This window comes from Amblyomma maculatum, chromosome 1 (genome assembly GCF_055883805.1).
Source record: "Amblyomma maculatum isolate TAMU_Amacu chromosome 1, ASM5588380v1, whole genome shotgun sequence".
Taxonomy (NCBI): domain Eukaryota; kingdom Metazoa; phylum Arthropoda; class Arachnida; order Ixodida; family Ixodidae; genus Amblyomma; species Amblyomma maculatum.
In genome coordinates, this window is record NC_139344.1 from 41,987,206 (window position 1) to 42,010,116 (window position 22,911).

Genomic DNA, 22,911 nt, shown 5'->3' on the forward strand with positions numbered 1-22,911 from the left:
TGGGGGTAAAGCTCGCTTGTAAAATTGGCACGCGTTTTCAGAACGAAGGCTGCAACTTTTTATTTTTAGTCGACAGGCTGCATAACACTGCTCCCATAGCCATGTGTTTGAGACCCCTAATCTAGATGGTAGTATATCGTCATTGAGAAAGTAACCCAAGTCAAATGAGATAGCCGGCAAAGGAAAATGCAAGGGTAAGTTTCCTTTTAAGAACTAGGTTGGCACATTGGGTTGGCACATTGGGTTGTCACACTGCGCTCAGCGAGAGGGCGGGGCATCGCATGGTCAGCGTGTTGGTGGCAGTGATAGAACTGCCATGGAATCGTCATGGCAGACAAAGCATGCTTCTTTGGGACATCTGTGCAGTTTAGTGTCAGTGTTGTAGACACAGATGATAAATGTTCTTAAACCAGCTAACTGCTCTAAGACGATGAATGATTATAGTGAACGAATGGTGCTTAGCTAGTGCATCAGCGAGGAGGTAGTGCTTGCCAGTCTTCAGAGCCATGAGAGTAAGTTCAACAACTCCTCAAATCACACATTTGTGCTGGTTACCTGATTACACTGCCGTAACATCACACCCCAGGCTTCCCTACATAGCTAATCTTCAACTCTGACTGGGTGTTATGCGTACTCAGCAGCAAGCTAGCTGTGTCTCGCGTGCCACTGATGCTGATCATCTTTCGGACAAAACTTAATTTCAAAAATAAATTTGATTAACTTTTTTTTTCTGGTTTAAACCAAGAAGTCAAACCCCTAAACTTAAACATATTTGAAATGCTTAAAATTTAGCTGTTTTGTGGATTTTGCTTTGGACTGCATTGGTAATTGATGGTTGGAGTGGTTCTCCTTTTCTTTGTGCAGGAACAGAGAGCAGCTGAGAGAGACATCATGGAAAAGATAAAGCGCAAGATGGACAAAATACGTGCTAATCAGCACAAAGTTAGGGCGGGTGAATATGTTGAACCAGAGACACACTTTCAGGGTAAGTGGTGTTTTGCTCCCCTGACAAGAAATATTGGGAGAAGTTAGTTTCTTGCCTTGGCCATACCTATAGTGAAAAACATCGGCAAGAATTGTATGAAATCATAAGATTGCTTTAAGGCTCATACAACTTTCTGCCCTGCCATGATGGTTCAGTGGTTAGGTAACTAGACTACTGATCTTGAAGACACGGGTTCTGTCCCGACTGTGGTGGCAGCGTTTTGATAGAGGTGACAGTCAAGGCAACAGTGTACTGTATGATGTCGGTGCACATTACACAACCCCAGGTGGTAGAAATCTCTCAAGACCTCCACTACGGTGGCCCTCATAGCCTAAGCCACTTCGGAACGTTGAACCCTGTAAACCAAACCAAGCCAATGTACTGTGGCTGAGTGGCCCAAACAACTGTCTTCAAAAGACAGAACAGGCAAATTTGAAGCCCGTCATCGCCAAGGAAACAGTTGTGGGCAGGGTTTGACGTTTTTTAATGATTCATGGGTTTTTGTTATCACCTCACTTCATTAAAGACCAGTTGGAGAGGTTTTCGAACTCCACGATCTCAAGAGTGGAATGTGGGTAAACTTGTAGGGAAAGCTTGTGAAGCCTACTTTTTTTTTTTTTTTTTTTTTTTTTAAGCTAGCATTTGAACTGGTTATTTAATTGTCAACTAAAGCGCGACAGCATTCAGGCTTCTCTACTCTGCACAGTGGTGGGTATGGGGAGCCCGAGGTCACGTTATATGGAGGGGCAGTGCATTTCCTAGGCAGGAAGGCTTGCTCAAAAAATGAAATGTAACAGCGTCGAAGCTAATCTCGTAGAGCATTGCTTGGTGGCACATGACAAGTCATGGAAATAGGTGGGCATAGGCACCGGTAGTCTGATTTTATGCATAGAGGCTCAGTGATGAAAATATGCCTAGGAGCATTTCCCAGCTTTCAGGAAACGCCTTTACATCATTCTGGTTTTCGTTAGTGATTGTCTCCATTATAAATGCTAGTGCAAGCAAAAGCATGGTATGCTTCACATAAAATCTTTTTTGCATTCAAATCCTTAAATCTCTAATTACCTAACAAAAACTCTTAAGGGCCCCTATAATGCAGAGACAGTTCTTAGCACTTTCATGTTTCAGTGAAGTAAAATAAATTATTATTTTTAAGTATGTTTCTCTTTTAGAACTCTTAAAGTTGGGAATTCCAAGGTCTGGTCACACATCGGGCTTGCTTGTTGTGCTCAGATTCTAATAGAGAATTGTCATTTTTTTTCCTTGTTGTTGCCTTCATTGCTTTGTAGCATTTGGTGGCATTGTTCTTAAACCTAGGTTTTACCGCCCCGAGCTCATTTTAATCTTTACTGGCTCTGTCTTTTATTTTCTACTTGCCTATTTCTGTCGCTACTAAATTTGTTAAAAATTTGTTTGCATAAACGTTTCATTCTTGTAGTTGAAAGCAACATGTTTTCTGCTTTTTGTGTGGTAGTTGTATTAAATTTGTTCAGTATCTCTTGCCATGTTTTTGTCATTTGGGCTTGTGTACTCACACTATGGTTTCTATTGTCATTCAATATGTTCTCTATGGTGCTTGCAGAAAATAACCAGTTCAGTTTGGATTCAGATTACTGGGGCTTAGCATCAGTTTTTTTTTGCTTACATTTATTAATGGATGAATTTATTTAAACTTATTTCTGTTCAAACAGATTTTGAATAATCTTCTGCATTCTACTTACATTTGTGATGGTGGCAAGCTTTTGTGGTGGGTTACAGCACAACCCCGTGGTAAAAACCAAGGCATTAGCTGCTACTGCATCATCCACATAGTAATACCAATGGGACCATACATAAAGCCTGTGGGCCTCGCCGCGGTGGTGCAGTGGTTAGGGCATTCAACTACTGTGCCCAGGGTTGCGGGATTGAAGCCATGGCCGCTGCTTTTCGGTGGGGCCGAAAAGCAAGGTGCCCATGTGCTGTGCGATGCCAGTGTACGTTAAAGAACCCCAGGTGATCGAAATTTTCGGAGCCCTCCACTGTGGCGTCTCTAAACTGCGATGTGTTGAGTTTTTTTGAAGGCCTCAGAGGCTAGGCTGTGATTTTTGTTTTGTTTTGTCAGATTGATGAATGCTAAAAGTGGGCAGTCATGTTCACTTACTAACCTGAGTCACTTTGGGATGTAAGCTCCATAGAACCTGTGATAAAAACCAAGACATTAGTTGTTACTACGTGATCCACATAGCAATACCTAAGTGGCCAAACGAAGAACAGATGCTGTTCTAGTAAGTACTGTTGGCTTCTGCTGTGACTTGCCTTAGTGATTAAATGGGTACAGACACAACTTTGAGCTCAAACACACAATATTATTTGTTTCACAGCCGTGAGGAGATGCTTTCTACTAAGTTTCAGTCACTGACATTGAGTGGGAAATAATTTAATTGAGTGTGCGCTGCAGCAGGATGGGTTTATTGCTAAAAACATTTATTTTAGGTATTTTGCTACCACTCGGTTCAAACTTGGAACATCTATGCCGAAACCGACTCGGTGATTAATGCATTGAAGTGAATCGTAGCATAGCCTAGCCTCTGGGGCCTTCAAAAAATGGTTGACACATTGCAGTTTTGTTGTGTTAGCAGTTTAACCGTAAACTTTCTCAGCAACATTCATGCGTCTTGAACTCTCATTAGCATTTTAAACTCTCTTAGTATTAGCACTTTATTTGACAGGTGTTCATAAAATGAGGTGCAGATGTTACCACAGAAATGCTCTTGGAAACTTATTTCTTTGCACAGCAGTTAGTAGAGAATGTGTGGCAAGAAAGAACTTACTCTGTTACAGCTGCAGCCTTTCTGAAAGTTAAAAACAGTACTACCCCGCCGGGGTGGCGCAGTGGTTACGGCGCTCAACTACTGTTCCCAAGGACGCGGGATCGAATCCCGGCCTCGGCGGCCGCTTTTCGATGGAGGCGAAAAGCAAGGTGCCCGTGTGCTGTGCGATGTCAGTGCACGTTAAAGAACCCCAGGTGGTCGAAATTTCCGGAGTCCTCCACTACGGCGTCTCTCATAGCCTGAGTCGCTTTGGGACGTTAAACCCCACAAACCAACCAACCAACCAAAAACAGTACTGCTCTGTAGTGAAGCTTTTCCTTAACTTTTGTTTTGTTTTGTCGGATTGACAAACACTAAAAGTGGGCAGTTATACTCAGTTACTTGTTTATAATGAAGCCAGGTAGGCCTCTTTCTATTGGGTATTTTCTTGCATCATATAGAATTGCATGTGATAGTTAGGCAGACTTCATCCTAACAGGTCGCTGTAGCTATGCCATCTGCCTGACTACAGCGACTGGTAAAAGAAACCGCTTGTAACAAAGGTGCGTAGAGTCCAAGCAAAAGTTTTTGTATATCACCTTCGATACCTTGAGGTTCTATCTATATCTGGAATTAGCGAAAAAGTATTCTTTTTGTGGTACCAGCATTGTAGTACCGTTGCAGATGAAATTATCTGATGTTAGGAAGATAGTGAGAGACCGGAAAGCATGGCGTGACATGGTCCATAGGGTCACGAAGAGTCGGACACGACTGAACGACTGAACTGAACTGAACTATAGTAATAGCTTCGTACTCACCACTTTGGTGGCAGGGCCTGCGTAAATTGATATCAGTAGCAGATACTATTTTGGTCCTTGTTAAGAAATTTGGCGGACACTTGAGCTTTATCTTAAAGGGTACGACATGAGAGTTTTAATTGCCCCCCATCTGCAGTTCCCCTTGCAGACCCTTGTTTGCATATGGGAAGTTTCCTACTCGCTTAATCATTAATTCCTTAATTGGTACCACTATTACTCAACATATGCTCATAAACATAGTCATAAGCTGCCACATTATGTGAAAGATCACCGTACATAGATATAAAGCCCCGCTTTAATCAAGCCATTCGAATGCGCCTGCGTGGCCTAGGGGTAGCGTGTCGTATGAATCCAAGGGTGGAAGTTTAGATTCCCATCTCACCCTTCCGTCTGGAAGGAGCTGCCAACTTGGGCAGCTCCTGCCAGGTCGGCCATTTCGTGTGGTCTTGTGACATCACATAATCAGCCAGCCAATCTGTCACCTGCCAGTGGCATGCATGTTGCTGGAAGCACAGATGCTGGATTTTCTGGAGAATTGGACGTTTAACGCTGTCGCATTTACATTGTTCACCCCAGCCAAAGGAAATCTGGCAGGTGTGTAGATTTAGTTTAAGTTTGTTCTGAACAGGTGCATGTGTGTGCACATAAAATTGGCTGAACACTGAAGAGAAAGTGTGGCAAGATAAAAATAGCTCCTCCTTTCCTGCCATGAAACCCCATGATGATCAACGAACAGAGTACTCCACCCCCTACTCTACCCCTGCGGGGGGCCAGTCTCTACTGGAAGAAGAGCCCCCTGTGGGTGGGGGCGAGTCTCCATCCATGGGGCAGCTGACAATGTCACCTGTCTCAGCGGGCTTCACTGCCTACCTGGATAGCTACATGGAGCCCCGGCTGTCAACAGCTGGGCAACCGCATGTGCGGCTTGCCAGCGTGCCCCGGCCTTCGGCCGTTGCCCCGGAGCGGCGTCAGGGGTCCAGCCGCCGCTCATCACACTATGCGTGTAAAGCTGGCCTGTCCTTAGCTGCCCGTTTGTGCCTGCGTGCTTTACATGATGACTTCTCAAGACAGCTGCTACACTGAGCACTGCTGAACACTGACAGCTGTTACACTGAGAAATTTAAAGGGACAGCTTTCATATAATGCGCTAGACTTTCCCCTGCATAGCATCTCATGTGGTTGGCATCAAAAATACTCTATAGGGTGAAGATCATGAGGTTTTACGTCTGTAAGCTTCAGCACTTCGATTTCACCCCCTATCATGTTCAGTAAGTGTTCTTGATGCAAACGGGATAGCTAGAGTTTTTTTGGTAGTCTAGCGTTTATCTCTTAGAACTGAAGTGACAAATTACATTGTGCAGCTTTTCAGTTTGAAGAGTCATCATGTAAGGTGGCAGGCTTTTCTTGGTGTTGTAGTTGTGCACAAAGTTGTGACCTCGTTGTGTGGTGTTACCACCTCTGCGTTTGGTGGGCATTATCTGTCTCGTGGCTTTGGGCTGTTCAATGTCAGGCTCCCCTACATTGCTGTCATAGTTAATTGCGATTAATACCTATAATCCTAGTGCAAACAGCTGTTAGCTGCTTTTACTGTTTTTATTAATCACTCCTGCTAGGGAGTTGGCGTGTCAGGCAGTGCCTGTACTCCTTACAGCATGTTTGCTTCTGGCTGTTATGAGATGCAGCTTCGGTCAGCCGTTAATGTGCACCAAGTGAAGCCTGTTGCTCTGGTCTGGTTACAGCTTCTCGCACAGTTAGCTCTGCCTGCACCACAACATTATAGTGCTGGACACTTCATGTAATGCTTTGCTGTTTTTTTTGCAGCCATACGCTCTGGAGACTACTACCTTTTTGATGACTTTGCGGGGATGGATATTGATCTCGACCTTGATGTCAAAAGCCGAAAACCTACAGAAGAGGAAGATGCAGATGTCAAAGTCCGTGGTATCAATGCTGTGAGTAGACATGTGGAGTGAGAACTTGCCTGTATAGGGTTGTATGTGGTGCTGCATGTCGACTTGTGAGGTGATGGTACGTGCATGAGGAGTGCTGTTCACTGGCATTGTTCACGGGTGACATTGGCAAAATGGGTATTATGAGGACAAGTTAGGAAGGACGTGCTGAACACTTAAGTAGTAGTGAGGCTACACTACAGTTGTGCTTGCGAAGAAGGTTTTCCGATCACCTGCTATGCTTCGGCATTGAATGCTTTTTTCTGCATTTTATTACACCAGTGCCATACGCACCTCTAAACCTACTCTGTTTCTTCCTATCCTTCTATCCTAACTGCTCTTCAAAAACTCTTACATTAGTGGAGGACTTCTTTCTATTTCTTTTGCTCGAGTCGCATGATGGGTGCAATATAATTGAAACTTTGTGTGGTCTGATTACGAGACACTCAGTGCTTTAACTAGTTTTTTTTATAGATCAACAGACGAGTACATTTTCTAAACTGGGATGTTGCACAAAGAGTGGGATTATATACATATGCCCAGGTGAGCCTCTTTAGTAAAACAAACTTATAATGCCATGCAGTTTCATTCAAGGAAGCACACTCATGAGGAGTACTCAAAGGGCTTCAAGCTCATACAGATTGCTTGTAATATTACTGTGTGATGCTAGACTTTCATATATTACTCTTCTGCAGAATTTATTTTGCCTTTGGAACAATTTCGGTTCCTTTTATTTTTTAACAACCAATCTGCCCCTCGTAAACTTTGTATTTGGGTAACAGTGTGCTTTGAGATCTGCCAGTTCTTTTTCCTTCATGCACTGACACTCTCTCTTCATACCTCTACTTAGTACTAACAGGCCTTTTTTCTTTCCCTGGCTCTGTTACTATGTATACGCAGTGGTTATTACTGTCAGCAATTTATATTCCTATGAAGCCTTCAGCCCCTTAATACAGTAGATTCTTGTAAGCTTTGGTTGTGTCTTTTTGTTTTTTGTAATGATGCATAAGGCATTAGTATACGTGAACCACTGATGACTTTATCTGCGGCTTGTAAGTAATTTGTAAGGAAAAGTGCAGTGAACTGCACTTTTCCTTTCCTGTGAACCAATTATTATTAACTAACAATTACACTGCAGTGTTTTGATGCCCCACATGACCAATATGAAATTCTGATATTGCAAGCAACGTTTATCTTTTGATATTAAACAGTAATGATGAATGAAGAAACAGTTATTGCATCAGTTTTTAGCTGCCTTACATGACCTATACTGAATATTGACATCAAAAACATTGCTCAGCTGTTCAGAAGAAAATATCAAAGATAGCATAAGAGAAAAATTTGAGTTATAAATTATCATTTGTAGGCAAACACCATGGGGGGGTGGTATTCAATACATAGTACAATAGAACCCCACTAAAGTAAACTGATGCAGTAAAATGAAACTACAGTCCCAATTTGTTGTGCATGGAAGGCTGCACTTTTCTTTAATTTAAAGACATTTTTAATAAAAGCCGGGTGTAATAAAGTGTGTTTCGCCATGGCAATATACTTCCCATGCAATTTGTATCGCGGCAGGCGTGTAACCCAAAATCTCGAGGCAATTTTTTTTTTTTTTTTTTTTTAAAGAAAAACAATGACAATAAAATGGCACTTCCTTTTAAATGGCTTAGCTACCAGTCTTTCGAGCTATGAGGAGAAGTCAGCTTTGCGAGGGCCTTGAAATCGTGAGACAAAGCATGCGGTTTGTAGGGGGAAAAAATGGAGCTTTCTACAAACGTCCAAAGAAAGCATTCCGGTCCATTGAGAAAGTGACAGAGCTAGAAATGCAGCTAGAAATGAAAGAATGGAAGTAACAGGCGAATGTTCACAGCACTTGGCAGCATGAAGTATGGGGCAGCGGTGGCAAGAAGTGGAGGCCTGGCGGCGCATCGGTATGGCGTGTGTGGTTTTGCCGCAGTTGACTGTATCCCGCCCATTTCTCAGCTATCGCCGCATAAATAATGGAATACAGATCTCAGCTTTGCACATACATTAAGGGCTCTACATTGCCGTTAACAGGGTCAAAAAGGCACTCAAGACATGGAGTGTGCTTGCTTGTTAACCTTAGGTAGGAAGCTGAACTTTCAACTAGCACGATGTTACGAAAACGTTTTTTTGCCATAGAGATTGAACATGGCAGATATTAGCATTATCACTCCAGATGATGCTGATAGGCAGAAAGATTTGTGATGCACATACATCCTTTTTCATAAGTTTACAGCCCAGAGGTGTTTGCTTATAAGGTGTATAGTTGGGCTCCTATAGCATTTATAAGAGTTTACTCTTTAGATGAGCCAAAACCAAAAATAGGGAGATTTTCAACACTGGTAGCAACGCATTATAATGAGTGGTATGAGCCAAAGGGAAAGCAAAAAATTTAAAGGACACAAATAGCAATCACTGCAGGAGAGGTGAGGTGAGTAAAACATTATGATAGTTTTACCTCACCTCAGAAACAGAAATAGACTAATACACCGATAATGTTCATAAGTGGTACAGTTTGAGATATAGTTTCTTGACCTCACTCTTCAGCTTTCATACATTGTGCAGTTAAGTGTCACATTTGCAATTATCTCCTCACTGAGACTGCTTCGTTGTTTTCATGAGACATATTTTGACATATCTGGCTTGCTCACATGCCCTTTTTTGGGGACACTTCTATGATAAAAATTTTAGTGGTTCCTTTATGTTTGTTTTTTTTAAAGGGAATCAACTTTTAACTTAAAGCAATTAGATTTTTTTCAGAAGCATTGTTTTTTTTTTTTTCATGAACCATACCTGGGTCTGTGTTAATATTGGTAATTGTGGGCTCGTCAAGCATAATTATTTAATGCAGATGTTAAAACAAAACTGTACTCCAAGTAGAGGCAGAATACAAAAACGTCTGTGCTGCACATTGTCAGCATGCATTAAAGGGTGGCAGGTGGTCTAAATTAATCTGGAGCCCTCCATTATGGCATCCCTCGTATCCCATGTGTCACTGATTGCCAGTCTTTTTTTTTTTTTTTTTTAGACTGTACTATAAGAAAGAAAGCACTTCAATGTTATGGCAGATATGTGTTGCTTAAGACAAAATGTGCTTTTCATTTTGACTCCTGTATTGGCCAATTTACAGTATTGGCCAATTTACAGTGGGCTCTGTGCCAGCCAAGCTAGCTAGGACAGTTGATACAGCACGTTGCACAATTACCGGCACGCTGTAGAATGCTTCTCTCAGCTAAACCGCGGAATGCTCGCAGCTCACATTTCGCACGGAAATGGCATTTTGTCGTTAGTATTTTTTAATACCAAATTTGTTGAGGGTACCTGCCTGATTCAATAGGAAAAAGCCAGATGTTCTCATCGTATGCGGCGGCAGCAGCGAAGCAAAAAAAGCCACAGCCCCAATGCTAACACCGGTGGCACCCATCTGGTGCAACAACCTTCCGTCACCTCTCGTTGTGCTGTGACAGAGTTGCTAGCACAAGGTGGCGCTTCTGGTGTTAGTGCTGGGGCAGCGGCTTCTTTTGCATCGCCACCACCGCATACGATGGGGACATCCGGCTTTTTCTGATTGAATCAGACTCCACACAAATTTGGTATAAAAAAATACTAACGACAAAATGCAATTTCTGTGCGAATTTGAACTGCGAGGATTCCGTGGTTTAGCTGGGAGAAGCATTCTACAGCGCACCGGTAATTGTGCAACACGGTAGATGGTAGGGCAAGACCAGAAACTGCCCCACAATGGCAGTGGTGCTGGGTTTGGTCCTTCATGACAGATTTTTCTTTCCTTCAGCAGCAAAGTTTCTTTGGAAGCTGTGTAGCCGGTCCCTTTGTAACAGTATCATTGTGCTGATATGGTAATGAGTAATTACTCTTAGTCTACTCCAGTTTGGGGAATTCCCCTGAATATATGTTGCACAAATTGGTGTGTGCAAATATTTGACTATTAGGTTCATTGGAATACTGACTGGTTGAATAATTTGATTTTAATTTTCGTTGTCTCGTACTTTGATTTGTGAATAATTTTACCTCTGTTAGTTTGTCACGTCACTGTGATCTCCATGGTTACGGTTTGCTATGTCACCAACTGGAAGTTCCCTTGCATACACTTTGTAGTGCTATGTTCTCTCGTTCTGTACTTCTCGTGTTTTTTTTTTTTTCTTCTGAAAACTGGTCATGTACTGGGTCGTCTACCCTTTGGGCAGGACAAAGAAAATAAGTATGCCCTATAAAGTCTGCATGAAGTTAGTGCATCGTAAACTGAGAGATCTACGGCAGTCTACTTGGAATCACAAAGTAAATAACAAACTTCACTTGGTATGGGCACCATGCAGAAACCCAGGGGGCAGCACTCGCGGCGAACAGGCAGCGCCACGAGTGAGCTCCGGAACATTTTCATAGTGACCCACGCGGCCGCCTGGGCAGAGCGCGCGCTTAAAAAGGTCGATCTGCGCAGCAAAATGGCAGTTTCGGATAGCTGGAGCGATGTAGCAAAGCACAAACAATGCGGGAGCCACACGACACAAGACGAAGAGACAGGGACGAGCCCTGGCCGCCCGCTGGATGTTTATGTCTAGGCTGGAAACACTCGAAACGGAAGACTGCAGGAGAAACGCGTGAGTTGGAAAAGGCCGAGCAAAAAATAAAGGGGGTGGGTAAGTGGGGGGCGTAAAAAACTCAGTTAAAATTTACAAAAATACAAAAAACATTTGTGGCAAACACCCCTCCTCCCAAGTGTGGTGCAGCTTCACAAAGGTCAGCTCGAACGCCCCAATCTGGGGTGGCTGAGGAAAAAAAAAACTGCGGAGAATGGAGTGGCCAAGAAGGATGGAACGAGTATGGGAAAAGAATAGGAAGGAATGAAGCTGGAGTCTTAGAAGAGAAAAAAGCCTTAAAAAAAAAAAAAGCGACAAGCCTGAAAACTCGAGAATGCGATTACCGGGGCCTGAAAATGCCTCAGGCACCTATATCACGCAGATAGCTTTTGAAGAGCTTTAGCTGTTTTCTGTTGAGGCAGTTGCCATTTTCTCGATGATAAAAGAAAGGATAGCAGATGGCACACGGTCGATGATACAGCAACACAGCTATGAGAATGGAAACTCCCTTACAGCACGGCACAACGAGCGATCTACAGTTTCTAATACACATGCACGTCTTCCTCTCTGTCACATGTCAGAATTGTAGCATGCCTAATTTTCTTTTTTGTTGAAAGAACATCCTGCCTCATCTAGACTTGAATGCTAGTTTTCTTCGTGTTTTGCTTTTTTTTTTTTTGATCCTTATTGCCTCTTGAATGGTACTTTCAAGTCCTCTGCCACAAAATTAAGTTTTGACAGGGGAAGGTAACAGGTGGCAGCCAGCCGCTCGACAACTTATTTGGAGCAGAATGGCATGTAATGAATGCAAGATCTGTACAGAGCGTCCACGAATAAGTAAAAAAAAATAATAATAATAATAATAATAAAATAAGATTTCTTTTTTTAACTTAATTTTTGCTATAGTCTCGATTGAGGTAGCTAGAGCCACACAGCAGAAAACCATCTGGGCTAAGAAAACTGAAAGGGCAGGCAAAGAGTAAATTTACAGTTAAAAGTGCTTACTTTAGTAAAGAAGGGGGGGGGGGGGGGGGGGGGGGGGCTGAAGGATGGTGAGGAAATAAATGTCAAACTGGGGACGAACATAGGAAACCGCCCAAGAGGAGAAGGAAAGTAGCAGCATAAAGGAAAGGGTGTGAGAGGAAAAAAAGGAACGAGCTGATAAGGAGGAAAAAATATTGAAAGCAAGCAAAAAAAGTTGCCAAACTAAATTCAAGAAACTAAGCGCAAGACATAGTAAATGCGCAATTAAAATGCTCTATTCCCGTTGATTACTTTCTGCATTGTGCTGGTGCTTATGCAAGCTATTGTAGACAGGGAAATATAGACCACAGGACAGCCTAAATAAAAATTATGCAATGAACAACTGCATCTACGAGCGCGGCCCACTGGGTGTGCATGGCGGTCCCAGTAGCGCTGATGCCTATGAGTTGCCCGATTTCTTTTCTTTTCTTCGGGTTGAGAAAGGATGCTAATGCAGGTGGAGGTGGTGTGTCCTCTGTCGGGAAAAATGCTTCACGGTAAATCTGCACGCGGCAATACCTGGGCATGATTGCCAGCACTGCTCGATGGATGGCAGCGATCCAAACTTAGCGTGGCTTCGCTTCGTAAAGCTTATTCGGTGACATGAAAAATATTTTATCAGGCCAGTGAAAATGTGTGCAACAGCAGCAACCCAGGGACTGCAACCTAGCAATTCATTTGTGACCATAGAATGCCGCAAATCGAAAGAACAAATGGCGAATGCACCCCACACACAGCAGATCTGCCGCGTCTCCACTGCACGGCCGGCCACACCGGTCGCTATGAAACTGTTCTTCCCGCCGCGAAGGGCACGCGTGTCGCGCCACGAGTTACTTCTGCACGGTGCCTATAACTTGTGTTAGAAGGACGGAAGTCATGCACTCACAAGGAGCGTTTTAAGGAAATGGTTTTGTAGTCTTCGCATAGGACACACACGCACACACACCTTACACACGACTTCATACTAACAAAACAAGACAAGCCCCAGTGTGTGATGCATGTGGAGAAGACCTCACTGTAAACCATCTCTTATACTCGTGTAGAAAACTCGAACCAGTAAGGAAAAAGCATTTTGCACATTTTCACAATGAACACATTCCTTTTCATCCCGCATTGGTGTTAGGTGAAAATGCCCTTGTCAACTTGTCTTGTATTTTTGAGTTTCTAAAAGAAGCAAATATTCTAAGCACACTATAGATCAGACAAATTGCCTTATAAATGCAACAAAAAGATACTTAACCCAGTGTTTTGCACATGATAGCCTTAGTTGCTTATGCGCCATTAAACCCAACTCAAACCACCCACTTTTAGTGTGAACACTTGAATGGAAAGCCTTGCTCTTCAGTGGTTTCAATGCATCCATTACGGCCACACATAGAAGTGAAGTGGCAGATAAGGGAAGCACCACCTCCAGCTCCACCTTCACATGCATGCGCCACTCTACTGCACGATCGTGTTGATGCAGTGGACTTTCGAAGAGCATGGTCACGCACTCATGCGTTCATTCTAAGAGTGTGCAATCCTGGACAGCTGACAGGGTGGGGCATGTGCTTCCAGAGCCCTCGGGAGCACCTGCTTTCCACTATTTGGTTAACGGCTGTTTCTGCAGTTACCATCTAGTGTCACATGCAGTCACATATTGCTTAGTCTGGATTCTGGTGATGCCATATATACAATGTTTATTTCGTTCTCGTTTGTCACAGACATATACTCTTGCTGTGTTCCTGTTGACTTGCTCATAATATCTAATTATTGATGTATACTTCACTGATCACCCCACTTTCATAAGATTTCATGGTAAACTACAGAGTTGAACAGAATTTATGACATATCAAAAGGGACCATATAAAAGGGTACTTTAACGTGACATCATTGAAGGCCTCGTCCTCCAGAAAACCCGGCGTCAGCGTGTCGGTGTCGGCATGTCGTCCACATCGCAAGCGAAAAATCATGGGCATGACTCTGCCACGGGTAGTTGGCAGGTGACATGACCAGGCACTGATTCATTGCCAGGTTGTGTAATGTAACTAGTCCACACAATATGACCAAGTTGGGAAGAGGTGCTGACCTAGATAACTCATTTGTGGCAGGCTGAAGGGTCGGTTAGGAATCAAACTTCCAGGATCCCTGGATCTTGAGCCAAGCACTCGACTGCTAAGCCATGCAGGCACATACATATGGCTTGGTTAAAGCGAGGCTTTATTTATGTCCGGCAGTCTTTCACACAACATTGTAGCTTACAACTGCACTCTAATTAGAAAGTGTGAGATAACATAGTCACCGATTTCAGGTTTAATGATTGAGCGAGCAGCAAACATTCATGTATGCTAAGTGGATGCGCCAATGGGAGCCATTAGCACTTTCGTGTCATGTTCTTGAAAGTGGAGTTTAAGTGTCCTTTTAATTGTTTCTGGTTGTTTTGCAGGCATGTTTTTTCGCACTAGTTTATTTTAAAGTTTATTTGTTTTGCTACTTTATGCAACCATCATCTACATGTTCCAGTGTGCATTCTATGTCCTCGATAATCATATAAAATGGGCTATCTCATAAACTGTAGGCACGAAGTAAAGGTTACATTGCATGAATAGTAATAACACTGTGCGAATATTTAAATATGAGGATGTCAAGAAAAAGTGCCTTTGAAAATCTCTTCAGTATAAAAACAAATTTCAAATAAAGCTAGATATAGGTATAGTACATTGTCCTTGTATCTTTCAAAATAGCATATAACCTTTTTAATGGGTATAAACAATATGAGGTTGATTTATTACCACAAAAAAAAAAAAAGAAAAGAAAATAAAAACCTGTGATGAGTGCACAGTTTCAGTGGGCTGAAAGAACAGTGCAGACAAAATATTGTCGTATTTTTGTAGACATTCCCTATGATGACATTAGCGCAGATAAAACTTAAGGTTGTGGCAGAAATTTATATTTTAAATTGGTAGAGAAGGTTAGGCCATAACCAGCTATTCTTCATTGATAGGGCTGAGCACAATACATAGCGCTTTGTTTGTTTTGCTGGAAGAAGCTAAAGCGGAAGTAATTTTTTTTCTTGCAACTTACAAACTTTTTAGAAAGGCAGGCTGCAACCATGCCTACGAGTGTCTTTGATAGATAGCACCTGTTTTATTTTTATATTTTTGAATCTGCCTTAGTGCTTTCAACTATAGGTTCAACAAACTATGCAGCTTAATTAACAGATAGGTTATTATGCCCTGCATACTTGTGTCCTGTGCTGGTTTGCTCTTCCAGTACCTGCATTTCATGAAATCACTCACTCTGCACTTTAACTTTAGTGCATTACTGGTTTGATTTTAATACTCTTTGCCACCCGGTATATCTCTGCTGGTGGTACAGTAAATTATTTTTAAAAAGTTAGATGAGGACTAAATGACCAAGGAGACTAAAACATTTTGTAAAAGAAATAGGCGTTCTTGTTCATTTTTATTTACAAACTCTGGGGAAAAATAACTGTTTTTTACATTCAAGGTTGCTGAAAACAGGTTAATGTACTGAAGTCATGCAGTGGCGTCATGCTTTAGAGGTGTGCACAGGCCAAAATTCTGAGCCCAAACCCGGCACAGCCCCTATGCTACTGACAGGAGGCCCGACGCGATGCTGAAAATGCCCGAGCTTGGCCCGGGGCTGACTCAGCTATAATTGCCATTGAAGCAACAAACAGATAGAAATAATTTCAGGATAAGTTTATTTAGTACCTTTGAATGCAGAGATTTTATGGAGGAGGACAAATGTGTGGAGTGTGTAGAGGCAAAGTGCATACATAGATGATCATTCTAAGTAATTAAGTAAAGGCAAGTTAATCATTGGTAATAGCTTAAGATGTGCGGCGATCCTGCGTTATGAATCCAGTAGTGCTGAAGTTTCTTTCACTGCTCAAACTGGCGGCTGGAATAACTAATAATTCTTAGCAAGAAGAGCAAGTTGCGAGTATGCAGCTACTTTGCTTCTCCAAAGCTGCATTGGCTCAAACTCTGAGCAAGGGGTATATACTGTGGCCAAGTACTCGGTGAGCTCGTCTCTTTCACTGTGTGCCTTTCACAGTGTGCTTCACAACAAGATGCATGAGAGGCGACACCCAAAAATCCGTGCCAGTGTTACCAAAGCAGGACACGCAAAAGTTGAAACTCTATAGCCGACAAGTGGCCCTCGTGGTCAGTCGTTGACTGTTAGCGAAGAGCCATTTATGGCCATGACATGTGGAGGAAAGGGGGATCGGCTTCGGAAAAGAACCACCAGGCTTGTTAAGCTCTCGGTGGTGACAGTGGCAATATTCTCATTTTCGCAAACGTTGTGTGCACTCCAAATTGAGTAACCTAGCCTGGGCCCACCCAAGATAAAAATGCCCTGGCCTGGCTCGAGCCCGAGGCAAAGCACTTAGAGCCATTCGAGCCTGTACGCACCTGTGTAGTGCATGCCATATGTTTTAAGCATGTGGCAGATATGGCTTCTATTTCTTCGTTATATGGTCAGTTCACTGAAGAGCACTTAAATGTGCTTTCCGATTGTTTAATGCCTATTATCTTTTAAGGCCATTTATTCTATGAGTTTGAGATGCTGTTGTGAATTTTTTTCATATTTAGTTGAAAGTGACAGCAGTGGCAGTTGAGAAAGTTTATCAGTTTTGGCTGGGGAACCTCCAGTAGCCTGTGCTGTGGTAAAAGTAATAGCAGTCAACAAAGGCTTTTAAATAAACTGCATTCACTTTTTTTAAATTTTGATTAAAATAAAAAAAACTTGCACCCCACTACGATGGCTTAGTGGTTGGGACACTTGACTGCTGATTCCAGTCATGGAGGCCGCTTTTCAATGGATGTAGAAAGCAGGGTGCCCATGTGCTGTGCGATGTCAGTGCATGTTAATGATCCCCAGGTGGTTGAAACTTCCGGAGCCCTCCACTGTGGTGTCCTTGCAGCTTGAATTGCTTTTGGACGAACCCTATAAACTGGACCAAAAAAGAAACTTGCCGACTGCTGTAGTGGATGTTACATATCTTTTATTGAATTATTAGCAACTTCCAGGCTAAGAAAACTTAGGATCAGAATATTAGTATGCTACCTATTGTTTCATTTAAAGTGTTTTATCGATACATAGAAGGCTCATAGAGCCATTTTCTTGACACTTCTTGTAACTTTGCTTCTTGCACTGCCTGCCACATTTTGTCTGGCATAAAGCTTAGCTGTATCGTATATACTACTGTCATTTGATTCATCAGAATCACTTGGAAAGTTGAGCATAATTTTAAGGCTGCATGATGAAATAGAGAGTGCCTGTAAGAGTGATAACAAACAAGAGATGAAGACTAAAGCGCTAAAAAGACAAGGACAACACGAAAAAGACAACACATGCACTAACGGTAGACTTCAGACCGAGCAGACCGAGTAGTAGGACCTTCCACACATGGTCGGTCACGATGACTTGATCAGGGACATAGAGGGATCCTTTCTGTGCTGGTGGTTTGGTAGGCAGGCGCTGCAGTCTTATCATGAGAAACCAACTTGCCCAATCAGCTTAGAGAGGACCCACAAGTGAATGGCATGCACATGAACCTCCATTGAAAGTACTGTTCTGTGCTGGAGCTCATTTGTTGTATTTACCTTTTTCAGCTGCTCAGCAATGCAATGAAAAGTGGCACTATAAAATGTGCGTCTGAAGACGCTCGCCTGGTGTCTGAAGAGGCAGATGATCTGAATGAGTCAAGCCGCCTGTCTCCTATTGTTAGCATGGACCGCTCACCACTCAGTCGCACCGTTTCGGGAACGTCACAGGTTCTGACTTTTCTTCTTCTTCCACATTCTGCAGGCATGCATGCTAGTTCACACCCCGTTCTAAGGTGCCAAGAATAGCTCACAGTAGAGAAGGCTATCAGCTTTCTCGTTATTTTTTGTTTTGTTTACTTTCTGTTGCAGTGCAGTGGTAATTTGGCTCATGCTTGACGTTACTGATCTTAGAACACAGGTAAGGGGTCATATAACTCTGTACTGAGGTATTCCTCTGTAACTATGCTCAGAAAACATCTCTTTTTGTACTACGTATAGTAGAGAATAAACGTTAGGAGGTTGCGGTCAAAATGTTACAGGCCTTCAACAAAATTAAAACTTGTAAATGTTTTCCTATGCTGCTGCCATTAAAGCTATAATTAACAGAACTGAATTTTAGATCTTAAGTCATTGCAATTGTGTCACTTTCTGTTAACTACTTTTTGTTTGTACCTAATAATGCTTCGTTTAAATTCTACGTTGTTAGTGATGCAGAGGAGTGCCTCTTTAGTATGAAAGTACTGCCCGTTGCCTAAAAGTACAAAGTGCTGGCAGAAAAGCAGTATTATTTTGCTCTCTTGGAAGGAATTATGAATCGCCCCATGCCAGTCCAGCCATCTTATTATCAGAGGTTTTCCTTTCATTTTGGCTTTGCTAGAACTGAAAGGTGCAACATGCCCTGTGTAGAGCATGCAGTGTTCTCATACTTTCAGTGTGGTGCTTTGTCATTGTTTGTCGTTTAACAGCACACTCGTCAGTGCACTGTGCTGTCCTTTTGGGCACAGAGGCCAGCAAGTAGTAATCAAAGTTAGATACGTATAATGTGCTGTGATCTGGCATATTTAAAGCCTCTATTCTTCTGCTGCTTTGTGAACAATAGCAAATTTTGGCTTTTTTTTTGTGTGTGTGTGCAAATTTTTGCGTGAACAACCTCATTCTCACTTTTTGATGATATTGTGTATACGCACATCAGTAGAAATTCATGTAATGGCAGCAGTCGGTAATATTTAATTATATGCATTCCCGTGTAAGGCGGAATTTGTAATGAACAAAGTTCTGGTGACACTTTGGTGTGTCAAGGAAGCTGGTATCGAGTGCTGCAGCTCTGGCAGCAACGCGCTCACATGTCTGATGGGAAAGGTTTTGGTGCTTGTACTTGTCGAAAGCAGTTGTATTACTGTATTTGCAGAAATGTAACACAAGTCTTTCCTTAGGTCTTCTGCTTCAGGAATCGCTTGTGCAGTACTATAAACCAAGCTATGAGTATCATAAAAATCATCACCGCTCTCTAAGATAGCCGTGGCCAGCTTACCCGCCAGACTCATGAGCTGCAAGAAAGAGCTAACTTCTTAACTACCTGGGGCCATTGAGGTGAAGTGTGGGGCACGCACTGGCAGCAAACGAGTTGCTGAAAACAGTAAACGAAGAAAGTGCAGACCATCGAGAAAGAATGAAAGCCAGTGAGAAAGCATTGAGGAGCAGGAAAGTAAAAATTAAAAAAAGCAAACGAGTTCAAAATGTGTGCGGCACGAAATACAAAGCAGCACAAAGCAAGAAACAGTGGCAGCTGTGTAATAGGTCGCATACGTCATTATCATGTGGGAGGCTCTCCACTAGATATTGCAGAGTATTTGTTCTCAATTCACTGAATTTCACACATTCTCTGCAGAAAACTACAGGCCTCAGACATGTTAACTGCAGAATCGAAACAAAGAAAACAGAGAGCAAAAATCTCCCTAGCATGGTGGACATGGTTTATAGCCTCAGCTGCTCTGGTGCAACGTCAAAAATAATTGGCATAATTTTATGTTGTCTATTTCTCTTAAGGGGGGCACTACACACCTGTTGACGTCACCAGAGAAAGCTCTGTTTTCGTGGCCTAACAAAAATGTGGCCCACTAGCATTTAGGAGTGCCTTAAACAGGCTGACAGCAACAGGCCAAAATCTGGAGTCGTGTTAGTCTTGGAACACCCTAGGAGCTGGCGGATAGTAACTCTGCATATCAGTTAACTTTGTTTTAACTTGTTGATTTGGACATAGTACTGAAGCTGTTCACCCACACAGCTTCTTGAAATCAAATTGAAGTATAACGAGGGTTCTCCCCACAGTGGGCGGCAATGATTTTGCTGCCCACCTCTTCAATCACCTGCCCACCACCGGCAACTTTCTGGGACAGTGGTGTGACCAATCACGCCGTTTCAGACTCTGCAGCGTGCGTCACTAGCCTATTAGATTTATTTCTGGATGGCAGCACGCCATTTTTACGCCTGCTCATATTTTTCTTTATTGCATCCACGTGCTTCCTCAGCTCTTAGAGTAAGCTGTGATTTCAGTTTTCGGTAATTTTTAGGGCCATTTGATAAGTCGAACTTTCGAGCAATTTGAACATTTTCCCGAACAAGTAAAACTGCGTGAAAAAGAAAAAAAAAAAAAATTGGACTGAAGAAACACACAGGCACAAACAAAGCGCATTGTTTGTGCCTGTGTGTTTCTTCAGTCTCGTTTTTTTTTTTTTTTTTTTTACTTTTCTCCCGCACAGTTTTACTCGTTTGCTTAATATGAACCAACTAGCCCATCAGAGTGTATCATAATTCAGAACATTTTCCCGAAGGCCGAAGTAACGAGATTTTTCTGTTCTGCCATTTGTAGCTGCCACTTTCTTCTTTTACTTGCTTTCATTATTGTTTTTCTGAAAAGCTGCATTTTCCTTTTTTTGTGCAGTGTTACCAGTACGGCAGCTGCTTTTCTGCTATATTATGCTTTCAAAACGTTCCGTTTTTCACCACGGTACGGTGCTACTGAACGTCCCACATTCCGACGAGGCCTACATAAACCTTGTGCACTGTAGCGGTAGCGGAGTATTGATGCGTAGGCAAAGCCAAAATGGTTTGGAGTTGCGCTGTGTACTGCAAGATGGGTCCGAAAAGAAAAGCTACACAGCTAACTGTGCTGTCTTGTTTTTTTCCCTCAAGGCATCTGCTGTGTTGTCATTATATCATTATTCGGTTTATACTACCACTTCCCTACCCACTATACGCAAATGTCCACCTCTCAAAATTTTCTGGAGAGAACCCCTGAGTATGACCTAAACTGTGTTCCTCTTTGAAACTTTGGCCCCGCCACAGTAGTGTAGGGGTTAGGGCACTCGGCTGCTGTGCCCAAGAATGCGGGATCAAATCCCGGCCGCAGCAGCCGCTTTTCGATGGAGGCGAACAGCAAGGCCCCCCCCCCCTTTGTACTGTGTGATGTCAGTGCATGCTAAAGAATCCAAGATGGCCTTAATTTCCGAAGCCCTCCACTATTGCATGTCTGGTAGCCTGAGTCGCTTTGGGACGTTCAAACCCATAAACCAAACCAATCCAAACAAACTTGTATAGACGTGCAAAGACTGCTGATGTCTGTGGCAATAGTAGTGTTCTCAAATACTTCATACACCCCATGTACGCATCAGATTTTGTTTGTTTATCGATGCAATTGAAGAAACCTGCCCACTAATAAGCTTTCTTTTGCATATAGCCATCCAAGTCATCAAGCAAGCCACTGCCAAGTGGCAGTGACTTGCCGTCAACAAGTGCTGACGAGGTGGTTCTCCCTGAAGACCCTCGACCTGTGGCTTCTGCAGCCGATGCTACTCCCAGTACTGCTGCTGTGCCTGTTGTCCCTGCCTCTACTACTGCTGCTGCAGCTCCCACAACAGTCCCTGCCACCATTCCTGCCACCATTCTTACCACCGTTCCCGCCACTGTTCCCACCACCGTTCCTGCCACTACAGCCACCGCAGTCAAGTCTGCACACCTTGAAGAACCCATCCAGGTTAGTTCTTCAGCTACTTGAGAGTGCTGCAATGTGAAGGTTACTGTTATGCACAAGTATTTATGTGCCCAATGAGATACTGCTAGGTTATCCAAAAGTGGAGCAGTAAAAAGTTGATAAAAGGTGTTTGACGATCGCACCTACACTTTCATGGTGAACGTTTGCTTACACAGGCAGACAATCTCCAGTTTGTCATCTGTTTTTCATCTTGTACCAACTAATGCAAAGTCCAGCTAACACTAGGTGCTCACCTTGAGTGAATCAATGCAAATCAGTCTTGTAATCAAGGAAATTTGTTATCGCGACTGGGTTTGTCTTAGACTGAATCTTTTTTACAGTCAGCATATTGGCTTGATGGCGATGCTGCCTGTGGTTTGTGAAAAATTGCCAGTTGGTATGCTGATTAGATTTCAAAAAACAGTCCAATTGAACAACCAGGAGTATGCATTGGTCTGTAGGCAAAGCAGGATGGGAGCTTGTATACAGGCTGATATAATGCAAACATTGTGTTTGCCAGCTGAAGATATCTAAATTTGGTTTTAGACAGGTCAGTGAGCAAATAGTTCTTTCAGCACCAAGTGGTGATATTATTAAGGTTAGAATCATAAATAAATATTAGAAATATCTAATCCAAAAATGGTTAGCCTTGTGGTGTTCCCATATCAATAATGAGTGTCTGAAAGTGCACCAAGGTATGCAAATTTTCTAATCATGACTTATCGAGTGGCTGTGCATTAGTTCCGGAGATTGTCTGGTAAGAGGCCGATTTCTGTATAAGTATTTTGTTGCTGCAGTCACCTTCTAGCCTCGGCATGCCAGCTCTAAGAGCTGTGACCCCCAACCCGCGGTGCGAGAAGTCGCCACTGCGGCGGGTTCGGGCCAGAGGAGACAAACATGTACTTGAACAGGCTTTATTATACCCTAGTACACGGCAAAACACAATTAATACTTAAATGCAACTGCCATAGCGAGCGAACGTCCCGCTCGCGTACGGGGGTGAAATAAAAGCCCATCAAAAGGGGAAGCCCACACAAGGAGGTGAGAGGAGTGTTCTGCTCACCTGGCATGGCTTCGCTTCGCGCTCACGACCCGTTGCAGTAGGTGCATATGATGACCAGGCGACTTGGTGTCGGC

At 43.0% G+C, this 22,911-nt stretch overlaps 1 protein-coding gene across 8 annotated transcripts in view; it reads left to right on the plus strand.

Annotated features, from left to right (window-relative positions):
* Positions 1 to 22,911, plus strand: part of Piezo (piezo type mechanosensitive ion channel component) — a 146,900-nt gene that overhangs the window by 91,048 nt on the left and 32,941 nt on the right. For 7 of the 8 annotated variants that reach the window (XM_084588011.1, XM_084588014.1, XM_084588012.1 and 4 more), the window contains 5 exons: positions 865 to 985; positions 6,414 to 6,544; positions 7,016 to 7,084; positions 17,811 to 17,972; positions 21,481 to 21,777. In XM_084588011.1, coding sequence (XP_084444137.1) covers positions 865 to 985; positions 6,414 to 6,544; positions 7,016 to 7,084; positions 17,811 to 17,972; positions 21,481 to 21,777 — 780 coding nt within the window. The remainder of the gene's footprint in view (positions 1 to 864; positions 986 to 6,413; positions 6,545 to 7,015; positions 7,085 to 17,810; positions 17,973 to 21,480; positions 21,778 to 22,911) is intronic. The other variant, XM_084588017.1, reaches the window with a different exon arrangement.